Source organism: Phyllobates terribilis, unplaced genomic scaffold (genome assembly GCF_046119375.1).
Source record: "Phyllobates terribilis strain yellow unplaced genomic scaffold, ASM4611937v1 Scaffold_11__3_contigs__length_659146591, whole genome shotgun sequence".
Classification (NCBI taxonomy): Eukaryota; Metazoa; Chordata; class Amphibia; order Anura; family Dendrobatidae; genus Phyllobates; species Phyllobates terribilis.
Genome location: NW_027362771.1, coordinates 543,041,246 through 543,061,121, shown reverse-complemented (window position 1 = coordinate 543,061,121; position 19,876 = coordinate 543,041,246). Strand labels below are relative to the sequence as shown.

Here is a 19,876-nt window from a genome sequence, read left to right as displayed (position 1 = left end):
TGCGGTGCCCATTATACTGCACGGAGGACTGTGCGGTGCCCATTATACTGCACGGAGGACTGTGCGGTGCCCATTATACTGCACGGAGGACTGTGCGGTGCCCATTATACTGCACGGAGGACTGTGCGGTGCCCATTATACTGCACGGAGGACTGTGCGGTGCCCATTATACTGCACGGAGGACTGTGCGGTGCCCATTATACTGGATGGAGGACTGTGCGGTGCCCATTATACTGGATGGAGGACTGTGCGGTGCCCATTATACTGGATGGAGGACTATGCGGTGCCCATTATACTGCATGGAGGACTATGCGGTGCCCATTATACTGCATGGAGGACTATGCGGTGCCCATTATACTGCATGGAGGACTATGCGGTGCCCATTATACTGCATGGAGGACTATGCGGTGCCCATTATACTGTTTGGAGGGCCATGTGGGGACCATTATACTGTTTGGAGGGCTATGTGGGGGCCATTATATTGTATGTAAGCAATTATGCAGTGTGAAGGTTTTTGTGAAGTCCTTAATACCGTGTAGAGGGGGCTGTGTGGGGGTCAGTATGCTGTTTAGAGTGCTGGGTGGGGGCCATTATACTATTTGGAGGGCTAGTGGGGGCCATTATACAGTGCGGATGTTGTACTGGGGCCATCACACTGAATGGAGAGGTGTGGGGGCCATTATACTATTTGGAGGGCTAGTGTGGGCCATTATACAGTGTGGATGGTTATGTTGGGGCCACCATACTGAATGGAGGGGTGTGGGGGGCATATTACTGTATGGAAGCCCATTATACTGTATGGAGGGCTATGTGGAGATCACAGTTGGGGCATCATACTGTGTTGGGGGTCATCATACTTTGCCAGGGGAGGGGGGTACAGTAGGTTCATCATACCAAGTGTGTGGAGGGTACTGTGGAAGAATTCACAGTGGGGTTATCATACTTTGTTTCGGGGGGACACTATAGTTGGCATCATACTTTATACAGGCAATGAAAGGGCAATCTAGGGGCTTCAAAAGGAGGAAAATGACTTTGTAAGGGCTGCAAAATTGTGGGATATACTTTTCTGTGAGCCTGCCGAATATTAAGGGTTTCTTTCTTTTCTTTGGGGGGTGGGGGGGGAGGGGAGGGGATCAATTAGATCTTCTGCTATGGGGTCCTATGGCTTCTATGTACACCCCTGGGCTTGGCTTGACATTACAATTGTTTTCTGTACTAAGCTTGGTGATCTATTCATGTACTGATAGTGTTTCTGGTGATGCATTTGTCTACTGATGGTGGTTTTGGTGATGTATTCATGTACTGATTGTTGTTCTAGTGACCTATTAATTTACTGATGATGGTTCTGGTGCCTTTTTATGTATGGTTGATGGCTCTAGTGATGTATTCATGCACTGATGATGATTTTGGTTTTGTATGAATGTACTGATGATGAATAAAGCACCAGAACCATCGTCACTACGTGTATACATCAACAGAGCCATCAATACAGAACCAGAACAACCATCACTACATGAAGATGTAACCACAACCATCATCAGTACAGGAATACGAGACCAGAACCACCATCAGTACATGAATACATCACCAGAACAACTATCCATACAGGAATATGGCCCCAGAACCACCATCAGTTTTGTTGCATGACAAATATAAAAACCATCATACGTATCCCTTTATAATGGGATCTGTTTAGCTTCCATTAAGGTATCCAAAATACCAAAATATAGGATGTCAGGGATGAATATCGCTATTTTTCCCTGGTATAGCGTAAATGGTCTGCAAGCAATCAGTTATTCCATACCTAACTATTAAAACACACTCCCTGTTGAGCCTCACATCTAAAGTACACAACTTTTAAGTTTTGCTGGTATTTTTTGGTCAAACAGGTAACAGCTCTAGTGGAAGTGGTCATAAGAGCTTGTTACCTGACCCATCGGAGGGGGAGGAGGGGTGTGTTAGGGGTCCTGTTACCTTAGTATTTGATCCATTCTTTTACATGGGGGATGAGTGTTAATGTGGGGTGGGGGCGCCATCGGCTTCATCTGCCTAGGGCATCAAAATACATTTGTCCCGGCCCTGCTTTGAATATTACGCTCCTCATTAAACAAGGAGCAGTGTTCCTATAATACATCTTTATTTGTTGCATTCACACGATTTTGTTTGAATACAGTCCAGCAAATTACAGAGCAGAGGTTACTACTAGATAATCATGTCAGGATCTACGGATAGGACTGATGGGCACAGCCCTGCTCCGGAAGAGCACTGGGGCTTCATCATTAGATCACTTTGTAAGGATGCCAGTATTAAATCATTATTATTATTACATTTATCTTATCATACAAACGTTGTAATTGTTGGGGAAGATTTACCCTTGGGTGCACGTGCACCTTCGTGGATATTAAGAGACTTGCACGAAGACTGTCTGTTCTATCATGATGGGAATAGAAATATGACCGACCCTGTATGTTATTCCTTTTAAGTCGGATCGTTCCAAAAATAATATTTCTATCCACCAGATCACACATTTGGCAGACAGCTATGGTAATTTTCACAACTCCTCCACACAAATGTAAACTCTCCATCCATTTTTGAATAGTGAGCAAAAGGAACAAATCAGGCATGTTTAAATGCAACATGCCCAATCTTGTTCTTCCAGCAATATCTGTCATCAGGAAGAGTTGGGACACCCTATGCACATTAGATATTCTGCAGATTCATACAACTTGTGTTTATGGGATCATTACCAACCCATTTCCCCCATCCTCTTCTTGTGTTGAGCTTCGCCAAGTACAGGAGAGACTTGGCTTGTTTGGTTTCAATTACAACCAAAGAAACAGCACCACCAGTTAATGAGGCGAGCCCTGGGCGGTGGCGGCGCTACACGAGCCCTGGGCGGTGGCGGCGCTACACGAGCCCTGGGCGGTGGAGGCGCTACACGAGCCCTGGGCGGTGGAGGCGCTACACGAGCCCTGGGCGGTGGAGGCGCTACACGAGCCCTGGGCGGTGGAGGCGCTACACGAGCCCTGGGCGGTGGCGGCGCTACACGAGCCCTGGGCGGTGGCGGCGCTACACGAGCACTGTATGAGCGGTATTTACATTGTGTGGCTCTGGTATTTGGACACCTTGTAGAATATTTTTGCAGTATGTAGTGGTGACTGCACTGTATAGTACTGGATGTTATTTTTGTAAATCTATAGCACTACTTTTTGAACACCATAGAGCAGGACCCTAATAATCAGATACTGTGTGATTAATTTGATAAGTGATACCTACAGTGGGTATGGCACAGTGTAGTGCCCAACATAACGACAACCTTGAGCAGCGGGGGAGAGCATTCTGCTACAGCAGGCCGCCTCCTGGCCAAGGACAAAGGAGTCCAAGAGCAGCAGTTTTTCTTAAGCATTATTTCTGCATAGGGAGTATCTCAAAACGTTAACAAAAACAATACAAAACCAAGCGTACGGTAACTTTCCTTGGACTATATTTGGAATGAGTAGGCCTGTACTGATCACCCATACGGAGCAGGTTTATATCCGGTTGGGGACGGTCTCATTGAATAATGGCATAAAGCACAATAGTCAGGGTGGAGCGGTCGTGGCTGGCTGGCAAAGCAAATAAGTTATTCAACCTGCATGAAAAAACAGGAATGAAAAACTTTTATCCAAAATAAGATACAAAGTTGTGTGCCAGTTTCTCCGAGAACAAAGAGCCCACTACCAGCGGTTTCTGATGTCGGCAGAAGCCATCAGCGCAGAATGAGGCCTTTGTTCACCTGACACATCTACAATTACTCCGGCTCTCCTCAGATTTATTTTTAGGTGGAATGAGAATCAAATTCCACAACTAGCTCTTTAAGTCAATCAACAAGTGCATGTCAAAAAATAAGAAACTTTGTAATGTAATATACAGTGGGGAAAATAAGTATTTGATACATTGCCAATTTTGCATGTTTTCCCATCTACAAAGAATGGGGAGGTCTGTAATTATTATCGCAGGTACACGTCACCTGTGAGAGGCAGAATATAAAAGAGAAAAAAAACAGAAAATCACATTGTATGATTTTTACATACCGTATTTTTCGGACCCCAAGACGCACTTTTTCTACCCCCAAAAATTTGGAAGGAAAATGGGGGGGTGCGTCTTATGGTCTGAATGTAGCTTACTGTGGAGTTGCGGTGGTGGTGTGGCGGGATCGCAGGAAGCAGTGTCCCTCTGTCTGGAACTCGGCAGCGGCGCGATGCTGCGGGCCCAGTATCGGCGGTCAGGCAGAGCTTTGATGGCGGCCATTATCCTGAAGCCATGGGCCGCATGCGTAAACTGGCATCTCGGCCCAGCCGATATCTCAACAGTGCATGGCGCTACCTCCGAAGGCCACCTTCCTGAAGCCATGGGCTTTTCCTGTAGACCACAGCTTCTGGAAGATGGCCGCTGACAAAGCAGTGCACTGTGCTCTGCCTCACCCCGCCACAGCATCTCATCGCTTCTGCCGCCACTGGGTTCCTGAGGGAGGGACTTCCTGCTATTATGCTCCACCACCGCCACAACCATCCCCCCACCCCGCTGCTGGGGCATCCCCTTCTCCCACCCACGTCCTGCAGCTTTGCTCTACTTCTGCCAGGTTCCTGAGGGACCATGCCTTCTGTGACCACCGCTGCCGACCCCCAGGTAAGATACCTATTCGGACTATAAGACGGACCCCCATCTTATAAAAAAAAATATTTCATTTGCCACCCCAAAATTTGGGGTGCGTCTTATGATCGAGTTATAATCCGAAAAATACGGTAATTAAATTGCATTTTATTGCATGAAATAAAGATTTGATTACCTACCAACCAGCAAGAATTCTGGCTCTCACAAACCTGTTAATCTTCCTCGGTCTGCGGCTCCATGCAAGATCTCGCCTAGTGGGGTAAGGATGATTCTGAAAAATGTCAGGAATCAGCCCAGAACTACACAGGAGGACCTGGTCAATGACCTGAAGAGAGCTGGGACCACAGGCTCAAATATTACTGTAACACTACAAAGTAATGGATTAAAATCCTGCAGGGCATGCAAGGTCCCCCTGCTCACACCAGCACATGTCCAGGCCTGTTTGAAGTTCGCCAATGACCATCTGAAAGATCCAGAGGAGGCATGGGAGAAGGTCATGTGGTCAAAGGAAACCAACTTTTTAAAAAAAAAAAAACAAAAAAAAAACTTTTTGGTATCAGCTCGACTCGCTGTGTTTAGAGGAAAAAGAAGGATGAGTACAACCCCAAGAACACCGTCCCAACAGTGAAACATGTTGGGGGAAACATCATACTTGGGGGTGCTTTTCTGCAAAGGAGACAGGATGACTGCACCACATTGAAGGGAGGATGGATGGGGTCATGTGTCATGAGATTTCGCCTTCCCTCAGTAAGAGCATTGAAGATGGGTCGTGGCTGGGTCTTCCAGCATGATAATGACCCGAAACACACAGCCAGGGCAAATAAGGAGTGGCTCTGTAAGAAGCATTTCAAGGTCCTGGAGTGGCCTAGCCAGTCTCCAGCCCTGAACCCAATAGAAAATCTTTGGTGGGAGCTGAAACTCTATGTTGCCCAATGACAGACCCAAAACCTGAAAGATCTCGAGAAGATCTGTATGCAGTGTGTGCAAACTTGGTCAAGAACTACAGGAACCGTCTGACCTTTGTAATTGCGAACAAAGGTTTGTGTACCAAATATTAAGTTCTGTTTTTCTATTGTATCAAATTCTTATTTCATGCAATAAAATGCAAATGAATTATGTAAAAATCATACAATGTGATTTTCAGTTTTTTATTTTTAGATTCTGTCTCTCACAGGTGAAGTGTGCCTACGATAAAAATTACAGACCTCTCCATTCTTCGTAGGTGGGAAAACTTACAAAATCAGCAGTGTATCAAATACTTATTTTCCCCACTGTATATTACATTACAAAGTTTCTTATTTTCACATGTACTTGTTGACGGACTTAAAGAAAAGAAGGTAAAATAAGTATCTGATCAGAAAAATCCACTTTTTTCTCCTTCTGGACTGATCAATCTCAATTCAGAGGTTCAGTGAATACAGATTTTCCCATTACTGAGATAAGAGATGTCGGTTGGTGCTTATTGTCTATAGCTCATCCATCCATAGAATGTCAAAAGCACCAACTGCCATCTCCCATCTCAGCAATGGGAAAATCTGTCTTCATTGAATACAGATGTTACCCCTGAATTTAGAGTGAAAGATAAATCCATCAGAAGAAAGAAGCAGATTTTCTTTGATAAGATCTATTACACAGTTGCCTACTTTCATGTGTACCATTGACGTATGAAATAAAAACTCTTTAACCCCCATCACGACATGTGATGCAAACTTACGTCATAAGCTTTAGACATGGCTTTATAACCTTTTCCACACTGATGGATCTCAATTACTTTGTTTCTGAATTTCTTTGGATCGCAGCATGATGTCTAGCTTTTGAGGATCTTTTGGTCTACTTCACTTTGTCAGGCAGGTCCTATTTTAAGTGATTACTGTCACACCTGTTCTCAATCATGAATTGCTATTCATCACATTTAACATTTTAAAGACCCCTGCTCTTACCATGCGTATGGGCTTCTCCCTCAGATCGCTGGTCTTCACCGGCTCTCCTTGGTGCACAGGGGGGAATCCCTTTCGAGACAGTAGGAGCAGCAGGCCGGCATTGTCCCTGGGAGGGGCGCTGTCATGAGGCAATGCTCTGCGGTAGGCCTTGCAGTACACATCTGCTGACAATAGGAGGCTGATCACCGCGGGCTTGACATGCTCCTGTTCATACTGGTCTGTGTAGCACGGTGAGCATAGTTCTTCTGGCACCTCTGAAAGAGAGAATATAGACAGAACGCTAATTAGTCATTTTACTTACACCGCTTTCTCAAGCAAAAGTAAAAAGGAATTTCTCATGGAAATTTGGAATATCTCAGTCACGTTTCCTGAACGTGATGTCGCCATGCTTGGATAAAAACCTGATGTGCAGATGTACATTCACGGGGTAGTAAGAATATGAATAGAAAGGGGGCATAGTCTGCTGGGTCTAGAATGACACTTCTTCTGTGAGGGATGATGCCACGGAAATGGGCTACACATCCTCATAACATTGCAGAGCTCATACACAAGCAGCAATGCCCGTGTACTTGTAACTAAAGAGTGAATGATTGCATGATGGGGCTGTATCTACAGGGTACAAGAAAAAAATATATACTGCATGATGGGGCTATACATAGAGGGGGCAGGAAAAATGATATACTGTAGGATGGGGCTGTATATAGAAGGGAAAACGTAGAGATATAGTGCAGGATGAGGCTATATAGAGGGGGAAGAAAAAAAGATACTGCAGGATGGGGCTGTATATAGAAGGGATAAAGTAGAGATATACTGTAGGATGGGGCTGTATATAAAATGGAGAGAAAGTAGAGATAGAGTGCAGGATGAATCTGTATACAATCACTTCTGAAAGTTAGCATGTATGCATTTTGCATGCGGGGAAACCTGTAATGGTGACCATAACCAATCTTTCCTGAAAACGACAAGAGGACAACTTGGAAACATATTAGAATTTTTTTTGCATTTTGAGTGGATGAAATGTTAAAAGGGTTATTCCCATAGTCACAATGTTGTCTTATAATCTATAAATATATTTATTAATTTGTGCCAATATGGAGGGAACAGAAAAGATATACTACAAGATGGGTCTGTATTAATATACTGTAAAATTGAGGCTATGTCTAGAGGGGTCGAGTTGAGTTATACAAAATCTCAAATGTCGCTCTACTGATGCATAATGCAGAGGATTATCTTCTGACATATGCATCAACAGAGAAGCATTTGCAGTTTCACATAACTGAATTCTCTGCAGCAGACCACAAACACAGCTCTACACTGCCGATGTGGAAGAGTGCAGAACAGGTGACCAAGGTTATAACCAACTACTGATGTAAAACCACACTGCAGCTATAAAGATGTAGAAGTTAGAATATAAAATCAGACAGGCAGGGAGCAGAGAGTGCACTGAAACGTAGGCTGAATTGTACACTTAAACTTGATGATAATTCAGAGTAGGACTAGTAAAGAGCACATAGAAGATGGAGGGTGCGGTTGCAGAACTGAAGCGAGGCAAGGTGCTTCTGGGAAATGTAGTTTTAGGCTGCGTGCCCACTATGCGTTTTTCAAGCGTTTTTGCCAGGAATTTCCGCAGCGAAAATGCTTAAAAAACGCTTGGTAATACGTGACCCATGGTCCCCAATGATAATCCGCATGTGCTGTGCACATGCTGCGGAAATTTCCGCTGCGGATAAATACGCAGCATGTCCATTAATTTTGCGGACACGCAGCGTAATTGCCGCCATTGACTTGCATTGAATCGCTTAATATCCATGTCAGCACATTTGCACACACGGATATTATGTGATTCTATGCGCGGATGGTACCCGGGTTTGGAGAAGAGGAGACTCTCATCCAGACCTGGGTACCATAGAACCTGTAAAAAAAAAACAAAAGAATAAAATAAAAAATAAAAGATTATACTTACCTTCTGATGGCCCCTGGTCTCCTTAGCGATGAGTCCGGTCTGTTGTATGGGTCGCGGTGGTGTGAAAGGTCGCGTGACCTGTCACATGACTAAATGACGTCATGGCAGGTCCTTTCACACCACCGCGAACCATACAACAGACCGGACGGAGCGGAGAAAACACTGGGGGACATCGGAAGGCAAGTATAATCTTCATTTTTTATCATTCTAATTCTTTTTTTTTTTTTAACTATTACTTGGTCACACTATATATGCTGTTTGCATGGATTTATATAGTGTGACCAAGTTGTCAAGCACTTTCCAAGTGATGCTAAAATCGATTGGAAAAGCGCTTGATAACCCGCATGCGGAATTGCAAGTGAAGAACGCTTGACAAACGCTTCTACCTGGCGGGAAAAACGCATGTAAAATAAGCATGTACAATCCGCATGTGTTTTTCCTGCTAGGGAGAAGCGGAAAAAATATGCAGCATTTCTGCATCGTGTGCACTTAGCTTTAGCAGCTAAGAATAAGTCTGTATAATCAGCTATGTGAAGTTAGATGCACAGAGGGGCAGGTAGAGATGACAAAAACAGACACAGAAAGGTACAAGAGAGAAAGTCTATATTTTTCTAAGTATATTACCAATGAGAATTTATCTGCTCTGCTTTGTGAAAAATAATGTAATTCTGGGAATAATCCTTTAAGTACAATCATATTATATGGGAATTCAGTAACCTGTACCTTTGTCACAATGCTATATCATGTTGCACAGCCGCAGTATTGGTATGACATACGTCATTTAATGACCACGTCCAGCACAGACGCGGTTAAAAACCCGGAATTTATAATCCTGTCGAGTTTTATACAATACAGAACAGAAAACTGTTGAAAGAGGATAATGAGAATTACCGATTTATAAACCTCATTATATACTAAAACTACAAAAACACAGGACAAGGGGATCTGTGCTACTTATGAAAACCTCCAGTGTCGCCCACTTCAATCAGAAAATGTGCCCTTAAAGGGCAAATATACGATACCTTGGTGTGCTGCAATGGGCGAACCAGAAGAATAGGTGGACAACAAAAAAAACTGCCACAACACCCACAATGGTAGCCACCCAGCTATTCCCGTCTTTTTAAAGGGAAATATGGCTTGGTAATGGGTAAATCATGAAATAAATGAAAAATTCCCCTTCAGTTTTATTTTCGTTAAATCTCCTCTCTAGAAAGTTTAGCAACTAAAAAGATCTATTCCCATCTTGTACATTTATGGGAGAACCACAAAATATCCAAAAATGCAGAAAAACAAGGATCTGGCACTGCTCTCATCCACAGGGTTCTTTACAGTTAGAGCAGTCAGACTGTGGAATGTCCGACCAAAAGAGGTGGTGATGGCCGACACTAACAGCTTTTAAAAAAGGGCTGGATTCGTTCCTCAGCACAAATGGCATTGTGGGATATAGATCATTTAGTGACAACAAATTTATAATTGGTGGAGAAAGGTTGAACTTGACGGACCAGAGTCTTTTTTCCCCCTTATGTAGCTATATATGCTGCACACTTCAGCGATAATGGTTTCGATATCAAAAATTAGCAAAAAAAAAACCGCCTCGGTGGTGCTCACCATGGAGTTCAATGGTAACAGTGATAAACAGATTGCGGAGACAATTGTGGCTGACAACCGTTTCGCATGATAGTCAAGTTTCCTCTGAGCTTTCCCTTGAGGCTCAGAGGAAGCGTGACGCTCATGCGAAACGACTGTCAGCCACAATTGTATCTGTTTATGAAACCACAATAAAGTAATATTTTAACATGAAGTAATGAGTGCCCCATTTTTCTTGCATCACTAGAACCACAAAATAGGTCATAAATCTATAGATGGTAGATGGGACCCACTCGTATCACGCTCCAACGTCAGCAGAGAGGTTGGTCATACATTCGTATCTGTCTCCATTCATTTGTGTGGTAGTGACGGCCACCTCTCCACTGACAACACCAGCAGTCTGGGACCCTTCGGTGAGACCTGCAACTTACACATTAACCTCGAATACAACATCCACAATGGTGGGCTGTCATCCAAACCTTCCCAGATTCCTGTACAGCGAATCTGTCTTCATAAAACCATGGAAAAATTGAAAGGTCATATACTCAGATTTTTCTAATCACCTCTCCACATGAGAAAGTTGGGTGCCCAGACACATAACCACCATCACAGCACTCTGCTTACTAAGGATTTTTCGGGAGAATGACAAAAGAGATTGAACGTGACAGTGGTTGTCTTACATGAGCCGTGTGTCCAAACAAACATGAATGAAAATAAAGTGGAGACCGCGGCCCAAAGCCAACTGGTTCTCCCAGAAAAACCGGTCAGACGACTTTTCTTTCTTATTTTACGAGCTTCTTTACACATGTGACATTGTCCAGCCCAGTTCTAAAACAATTACCCAACAGGTACACACAACGCATTTCATCCATCACTGATCTTCACTATAAGCCACGGCCCCACTATCAGTATTCGGTCAGTATTTTTTCTCAGGAGTGGGAGCCAAAACCAGGAGTGGGTGATAAATGCAGAATTGGTGACTTGTTTCTATTATACCTTTTCTCTGATATTCTCTATTAGATCTTTTCTCTATTATACCTTTTCTTCTTTTCTCCTCACCAGGTTTTGGCTCCCACTCCTGAGAAAAAATACTGACCAAATATTGATAGTGGGGCTGTGGCCTAATGGAAAAATACACCCCCTCCCTACCACACACACTATACACGCTCAACACTGAAATTGCAACGCCAAGAAAGAAAAGTTGTGGAAATCACAGGATGGACAGACATGTTACTGATCTGTAAAAAAAAAAAATGGAAACAATTTTTCAAAACTACTCAATTTATTCAGTATGGAGTATGAACGCCACGCGCAGAAATCCCCACATTTACAGCCTTGTCCATTATCAATGGTCAGTGAGGAATGTTCTGCCATTAAGGCTGTGTGCCCACTATTGCGTTTTTAAAAACGCTTGGTAATCCGTGCCCCGTGGTCCCCGATGATAATCCGCATGTTCTGTGCACATGCTGCGGAATTTTCTGCAGATTTTCTGTGCGGAAAAATCCGCAGCATGTCCATTATTTGTGCGTTTCTGCATGCGGATTTGCCTACTCCATGCATTTGAAAAACGCATGTTAAAACGCTTCAAAAACGCGTGTAAAATACGCATGCGTTTTTTTTACTGGCAAGGACATGCAGAAATGCTGTGGAAAATTTCTGCTTCAATTTTGCATCGTTGGCACATAGCCTAAGAATGCACTTGGGCAAATCATCAAGATCTGCTGCTGGCAGCTTCCTTTACAATATGCTCGATGGGAGACAAGTCTGGAGACTCTGCAGGCCATGGTAGAATGTTTATGATGGAGCTTGCAGAAATCCATGTAACAACCACATTTAGACGTATGGACTTGATTTTTGTTTACAGAAGTGGTCGGCGTTTTAGTTTCACAACAGGCGGAGATCACTTATCTACGAGAACCTCTGGATTAATTCCTTTAAAACACTTGTAACCATTTTTTTTTTAAACAAAGTCCAACACGCAACGGAAATTTTAATTCTGTAAATCCAGAAGCATACAACCTTTTATATTGGAAACAAAGACTGGACAAACTGGTTTGACACCAGTGAGCTGGCTTAGGGCCTCAGTCTCAGGAATTCTGGTCAGAGGTAAAATGAAGGAGAAATTTGACCTACAAAGCGCATAAAGATTATCCCTTTAATCTCTTTCACCCCCCATCCGACGTCGCTGGAATATTTTATCAGAGGCACAAAGCACACAATGGCCGAGTTCTTGTTGATCAGGTCACTCAATTAAATGAATCTACGGCCCGAACATGACTTTGCTCTTGGCGGCGACTCCTAGTACAAGGATGTTAATTACGAAGAGGAGCAGCTTCTCTCTAAATCCTATTGAAGTGGTATTTTCATAAAAATGACTTATACAGAGCAGTAACAGACATAGTGAATAGGATGCCTGAAATTACACCGGGATTTGCTTTATTTCCAAAAACAGCACCACCCTTGTCTATGGGCCGTGTCTGGTATTGCAGCTCTCAGCCTTATTCTCTTGAGTTGGGTTACGCTGTTATGTTATGGTGCAGTTTCTGTAAATACAGTAGATAAGCTCTTTAAAGGGGTTGACCAGGATTAGGAATACATAGCTGTCTCGTCCAAAAAAAAAAAAAAAAAAAAGGGCCACATCTGTCCAAATGTTGTATATCGTGTTGCAGCTCAGTTCCATGCTAGAAAAAAATCTATGGACCAGGGCAACACTTTTTATAAAGTAGACATGTTTTACCACTGGCAGACACAGACCGAAAAGGGCCCTTGTGCAAGAACAATTCATGGGCCCTATTCCCTGGCTGTAGTTTATATAAAAAAAAAGAAAAAATATATATATAGGGCCTTACTCACCCTTCTTGGGTCCAGCGCTGATCCCAGTTTAACTGTCTGCAGCGCTGAAAACAATTGACCTCATCGATTTGCCAAAGTTTCGGCACAAGCGCAGTTATTGGCTGCAGCGCTGCAGACCATAACAGTCATCAGGAACAGTGACGGAGACTCTGTGCTGGACCTGAGGAGGGTGAAAAAAAATCACTTACAAAAAAAACAGCAGCCGGGAGACAGGTTTTTCAAAACCGGGAAACCCATTTAAAGGCAAAGTGATCCCAGAGTTATTGGGGAGTTTTTGGAACAGATGATGTCCAAAATCCTGCTCAAAAATACTTGGAAAATTCCTTTTCATGGGAAATCCACTTTGCTGCGATCTTTTTTTTAATTTTTTTATTTTTTTTTAGCTTGAAGAGGTTCTGAAAAATGTACGTCACTTCTGACTCCTGTCAAATCAAAATGCTGCAAAATATTATATATATATATATATATATATATATATATATATATATATATATATATATATATATATATATATATATATATATATATATATATATATATATATATATATATATATATATATATATATATATATATAAAAATCTTTAAAACCTTAAAAATTAAAAAATTTGAATTTCTTGAAGTGGTTTCCATTTGGCAAAAATCCCCCTAAAAAAAATAAAATAAAAAAGCCTAATTATGACGATCAAAAACAGAAAACCATCTTTTGCAGTCTTCATATAAATTATCTCAGGCTGACGAGTGTAATGGTAGCCATATTGGTTGGCTTTTAACTTCTGAGGGGTGAAATGCTCCTTACATGTTCTTGGCATTTTCCCACCATGAGAGAATAAAGTCTTGAGCTCTATTTTGCTCCTCACACCCATTCCAGGGATGAGGAGGTGAATCACGGCCCCACCCGACCCTCCCATTCTTGTCTCCTACAATTAAGATGGCCCATCCGACAGGTTGTACATTCACCGGAGACACAACACAATGAAATGTGCACCTTCCAGTCAATTAGAACCAGCTACAAATTACCCAGGACAGCCGGCAGAAACTCACATAGTAATCAAATAAGACAGACACTTCCCTTCCAAGAGGTCGTCTGAAACGTGAAAATGTGGAAGGTAATTTTTCAGCAATAGCGCCACTCTAGTTCATAGGTTGTGTCTGGTTTTACATGTCAGACTCTTCTTCAGCCCAAGCTGATGCAATTGCTAAACAAAAATTCAACGTACAGTAGACATCATGCTCGAGGACACTTGGAGCCTTTAAAGGACTATTCCCATATTTATATATGGGCATTGTCAAAGAGTGCTTGTAAATAAGCAATTTACTACCAATGAAAAATCTCAACCGTTCTTGAGATGTTAAACACTTTTCTTTTGTTTACAGCTTGTTATGCGACGCTCACAGCCCTCCCTGGGAAGTGGGTTACTCGGAGCCGGGTCAGTGTAGGTGTCTCGGGGTTGCAGTAGTGGCCCGGACCTGGTCTGTGCCCAGGGCGGTCACATAAAAGATTTAATGGGCTTTCAGGGTTGAGTGGTAATTTTCTGACTACGCCACCTACGGTTCCCGGTGATGGACACCAGAGCTGTTTCAGTCCACTGAGGCCAGTGTTACGGACAGCTATGATGGGACGGCTCCCCGCAGGCGGAGCAGGCCTCAGGGCAGTGTGAGGAGGAATTGTGGGTGCAGTGCCGCGCCGGAAATAACAGGCTGAAGCGGGGTGTGAAGTCATCCAGGGTTTTTACTCACATTCAGATGTACTTTAGCTGCAAAGCTTCTCTCTGCCTCCCGCGGTGCGCTGCGGCCACCAGGAAGGGGGTTCAGCACTTCCCAGGTAGATCAGGAGCACCTGTCGAGACCGCTCTGGTGTGTGTTCCTCTCCTTGGTGAGTTCTCCCACTAAGTCTTCACTGGACTGTTTGTGTGGTTAGAACTAGGTGTAAGGCCGGGTCCCACTGGATAAACACAGGTAGAGAGATACAGGTGGCGACTCCGCTCCGTCCGTGTCCCTCCTGGGATCCACTAAGCCTCCGGGCTTTTCTGACTGAGACTTGAAGTAGCAAAGTCAGATATCGGGAGCCGGTCACCCCTCTTGCAGCAGGAGTCCCTCTGACTAGGCCAGAGTGAGGTATACAGGTGGCTTAAGCCGCTCCGTCCGTATCCCCTGGGATACTTTTGCCTGTGGAGCTTGTCTCCTCTGCTCCCCTCCAGGCCTTCTTAGGTCAGGACCTTGACCGGGTAGAGACAGTGGTTAACTCAGACCCGCTCCTCGTCTCAAGGCCAGAGAACGAGGACCGTGTATCTTCAGTCGGATGAGGCCTATGAACTCTGGTGGGTGACCACAATCAGAGACGGAGACCACTATCACTGATGAAGATCACAATCAAAGACCTTAAACTTAAGATGGCCGTTGGTTAAATATGAACCAGTAAGTGTTTCCTAAAGGTGTGTCCTCCACCCTCACCCACTACATGGTTCCCCCTGACTTTGGTTCCCCCCATCTCCTCTATCCCGGGCCGGGGCAGCACCCTGGTGCATTTAGGCCCCCTACAGGACAGGAGTGGTGTAGTGTTAAGTGTGAAGTAGGGTCCTGAGAGATGCTCCCTCCTTACCTGGAAGAGGAGATACCACACCTCTACTGAGGTGCAGTACCCCTGTGGCGACTGAACCCTCAGGGGCGCCACAGTTACTTTGGAAACCGACCACCACTGCTAAACAGCAGAACATTCGCAGCGCTTACAGGCTATTTTTATATATACTTGAAAGCACCGTTTTGAAGCCGACCAGGATCACAGGAGAGCGCAGTTACCTCCTAATCCCTGGCCAGCTTCTGCACAGTGCAGTGCTTACAAGTTAGACAGAAGTGGTGGTCGGTCTCTTAGGCAACAAATTATAAACAAAGGAATAGTGTTAATATCTCAAGAATGACTGCAAACCCTTATACGCCTTGTCTAGTAGCAATCAGGTTAGTATTGGTCAGTGAGGAATGTTCTGCCGTGCTGAATGCACTTGGGCAAATCATCAAGATCCGCTGCTGGCAGCTTCCTTTACAATTGCCGGCCAATAACGTATAAGATGTGCTCGATGGAAGACAAGTCTGGAGATGCTGCAGGCCAAGGTAGCACATTTATGATGGAGCTTGGGTTTAGCTGGGCATATAACATTTATGACCTCAAGATATGAATAACCTATCAGATTGAGAACTGCAGAACAGCCATTTTGCCTGGAAAACCCCTTAAATTTAGGTTTTAGGTCACTTGAATGTCCTAATTCGTTCACTGCTAGGGGTTCTTATGTAGTGGCCTTCTTGATGGTCTACATAGGTTGGGACAGCCTTCAGGTACTGCATACCCCTGCAATCTGTCTTGACTTTCTCCAAGCCAAAACTTTACTATTGAGCCAAGAGGAACCTTTGGCCACCTAGGCAGACATCAACATACAGATGGGTCACCACCCAATTTTCATTACAGTTCTTCAAGAACAGGAAAAAAAAAAAATTCCCAAATACCTTTAATCAGAAAACCACATTTGTTTTGTGTGGAGAGGTATTAACTACAGCCCTATAAAATGGATGCAGTCTTCCCACCTCGACAGAAACCAGCGGTAATAAGACATGAGTATGTGCGGTAGAAAAGCACTGTACTGGCTCCCATGGGACCCCTGCGAAGCAATGCAGGGTGGGAGATTTAAACCCCAGAATTGCGTTTTACTTTTTGTTTTTTTGATGAGGAGGGGGGAGGTCACCACTCCTCCCTTAAAAAATATTCAATATAAAAATCCACCAAAATGTTGCTTATACCCCAAAATAGTATTAATAAAAACACCAACTTGCCATACACACAAAAGAAAAAAAAAAAAACAGCTCCATCAACGGCCAAAAAAAAAAAAAAAGCCAAATTATACGGATCTCAAAATGGCCAAACTATAATTATTCTTTCCAAAAAAAATTTTAACCACTGAAGAAAAAAAAAAGAAAAATATAAAAAATAAAACTATATAAGTTGGGTACTGCTGTAATCGTATGGAGCTGGTAAATCACGTTACCGCATAATGAACACCGTAAAAATCCACCCAAAACACGATGACCATAGCGGAGTTTTTTTCATAGTTTGGCGGTACTTGGCACGGAGTGGCACAAAACTACAACTTATCCTCAAGAAAAAGCAAAACAAAGGACTGTCTCTTGGAAGAAGGGAAGGAAAAAAAATAATTGGCCAGGGGCTAAACAGGTTTTCAATAATTTGTCGATGGTGGCCAGTCTTTAGGACAGACAACCAATGTACGGTGGTTGGGAGTCAAATTTCTGACCCACACAAATGAGGCGAAAATCCCCTGTAATGGGTATCCTTGTCCCCTGCAGGACCATCTGGTTCGGGGGGGGATTGCTACAGTCCACGTGTGATTTTTTAAGACCCACTGAAATTACAAATGTATAATTGCAGACCTTCAAAAGCAATGATGTCTGCGGTAGTGACAGGCAGCTACACCACTGGAGCTCCCGGGGGTCCGCCATCACTCTGCACTGGGATCTGCTCTCGTTCTGCTCAGCACCTGACTAGAATTAACATTTTATAAGCACGAGCATCCATGCTGGGTGTAAAAAGCCTGATTTGGATTGGATTATGGGTGCGGCTTCCCACTCCAGCCTCTCTACTACTACAATCACCATGGCAACCAAGTGGGCAAACTAGGTCACCGTAAGCCCAGGACGCCCCAGACTGTCCTCCGCCAGCCTTCTCAAGTTCACTGCATGATTTTCCTTAAATCACACACAGATGAAGTGATCGCTCGGTCCACGTCCTACAGCACTCGGGGACTTATCTGGAGGCGTTATTCCTATGATTACAGGGCTCGGTTGCACATTTTCTATTAAATATGCAGCTTCACATGCTTATAATCTGAGATTTCGGCATACACCCTCCTCTACGATTTTACATAACACCGCGAGCAGTCGCAGCACAGCCCAGTTTGTCATCCCATACACTTCAAACATAGGATCATTGATGATTTCTGGGATTTACATAGGACTGCAGATATTCCTTAACTTTTTTTTTTAATCCAAAATCTTTTATTAAATGAAAAAAATCAAGGATGATGAACTACGTGACAATAAAACAAATATTTATGGCATTGTCGGATATTGTTGGGACTCTAGTTTGTAGGGGATAAGAGGCCATACTATTCTGTACTAAGAGAGGACGTCGGGATAGAGAAGGATCAGACATCACCCGACCCTTTGGTTTCCCTGGGGGATAAACCATTACCAATGGTTTCCATCAATAGGTTACTCACTTTCATTGAATATCATTAGTATCGACGGACCATCTAATGTGTATGGGAGGGCTATTGTATTTTGCACCGAAGCATGATGTTGAGGTGGTGGAGGGTGGGAAGAAGGATCAGACATGGCCCAATCATTTGGTTTTCCTGGGGTATAAACCATCACCAAGGGTTTCCATTAATACCAATAGCTTACTCGCTTGCGTCGGATATCATTAGGATCAACAGACTATCTAATGTGTATGGCAGGCAACCGTATTCTCAGTCCATGCACGATGTAGGGGAGTGGGAAGAAGGATCAACTATTGCCCGATGCTTTGGTTTCCCTCGGGGATAAACCATCACCAAGGGTTTCCATCAATAGCTTACTCACTTTCATTGGATATCATTAGAATCGACGGATCATCTAACGTGTATGGTGAGGTGGGGGAGGGGAGGGAACTGAATTCTCCACCAAACTATGATGTTGGGGTGGTGGGAAGAAGGATCAGACATGGCCCAATCCTTTGGTTTTCCCTGGGAGATAAACGATCACCAAGGGTTTCCGTTAATAGCTTACTCGCTTGCGTCGGATATCATTAGGATCGACAGACCATCTAATGTGTTTGGGGGGGGCCAACATATTCTCTGCCACAGCACGATGTGGGAAGAAGGATCAAACATTGCCAGATCCTTGATTACCTGGGGGATAAACCATCACCAAGGGTTTCCATGAATAGCTTACTCACTTTCATTGAATATCATTAGGTTAGACTGACCATCTAATGTGAGTGGGGAGGCCACCGTATTCTCCAGCAAAGCATGATGTTGGGGTGGTGTTGGGAAGAAGGATCAGACATGGCCAAATCTTTTTGTTTTCCTGGAGGATAAACAATCACCAAGTGTTTTGGTCAATCGCTTGCTTACTCTCCTTCGCCATTGAAGACACATGCATGCTCACTAAAGCCGAAAGAGATACCTGTAGGAAGCTGTTCGGCCGACCAATATCTTAAGGTATAAGCAAATGTACACATATGGATGACCAGTCTGTAGGGTAGGACATCAATATCTGATCAGTAGGGTTTCGCCACGCTGCACCGCCACCGATTAGCCATTATCGACTCTTGCGCCTGCTGTAGATTAGCAGAACACACAGCCCCGTCTGAGTGTCGGACCCCCCCATCGATCTGATATTGATAACCTACCCAATGGATAGGTCATCATTATGTATGTCCTGAACAACCCATGTGATTTAATGTTCCCTCTTTACCATAATGGTGAAAACAATGCAAACTGGAGGACAGAGGTCTTCGAGACAGACATTCATGATGGGATCATATATCTAATTTAAAGCCATTTGTTGCTTACTTCTGTCAAAGGACAGTCAAAGAGGACAGTCTTTGCTCATAATTTATTCCTCATTGCTCCACTGAGAATTCCATTTTTTTTTATAATTCACCATATAGTTTTATAGAGGAGTCTTTTAATTATTATTCTTTTTTATTGACTTTACCAAGACGGCGGCCATATTTGTTGACATCCAGCTTTAAAAAAAAAATAAAAAATATCTGAACAAGAACTCCTCCCCCTCCTAGGGGTGTAAATGCCCTTTAAGTTTGGTATTCAGGTCC

General features: G+C 43.6%; 1 protein-coding gene across 3 annotated transcripts in view; it reads right to left on the bottom strand.

Moving 5' to 3' along the window:
* The window catches only part of CAMSAP3 (calmodulin regulated spectrin associated protein family member 3), a 106,409-nt gene that overhangs the window by 41,211 nt on the left and 45,322 nt on the right, over positions 1-19,876 (bottom strand). For all 3 annotated transcript variants that reach the window (XM_073653914.1, XM_073653915.1, XM_073653916.1), the window contains exon 2: positions 6,594-6,847. In XM_073653914.1, coding sequence (XP_073510015.1) covers positions 6,594-6,847 — 254 coding nt within the window. The remainder of the gene's footprint in view (positions 1-6,593; positions 6,848-19,876) is intronic.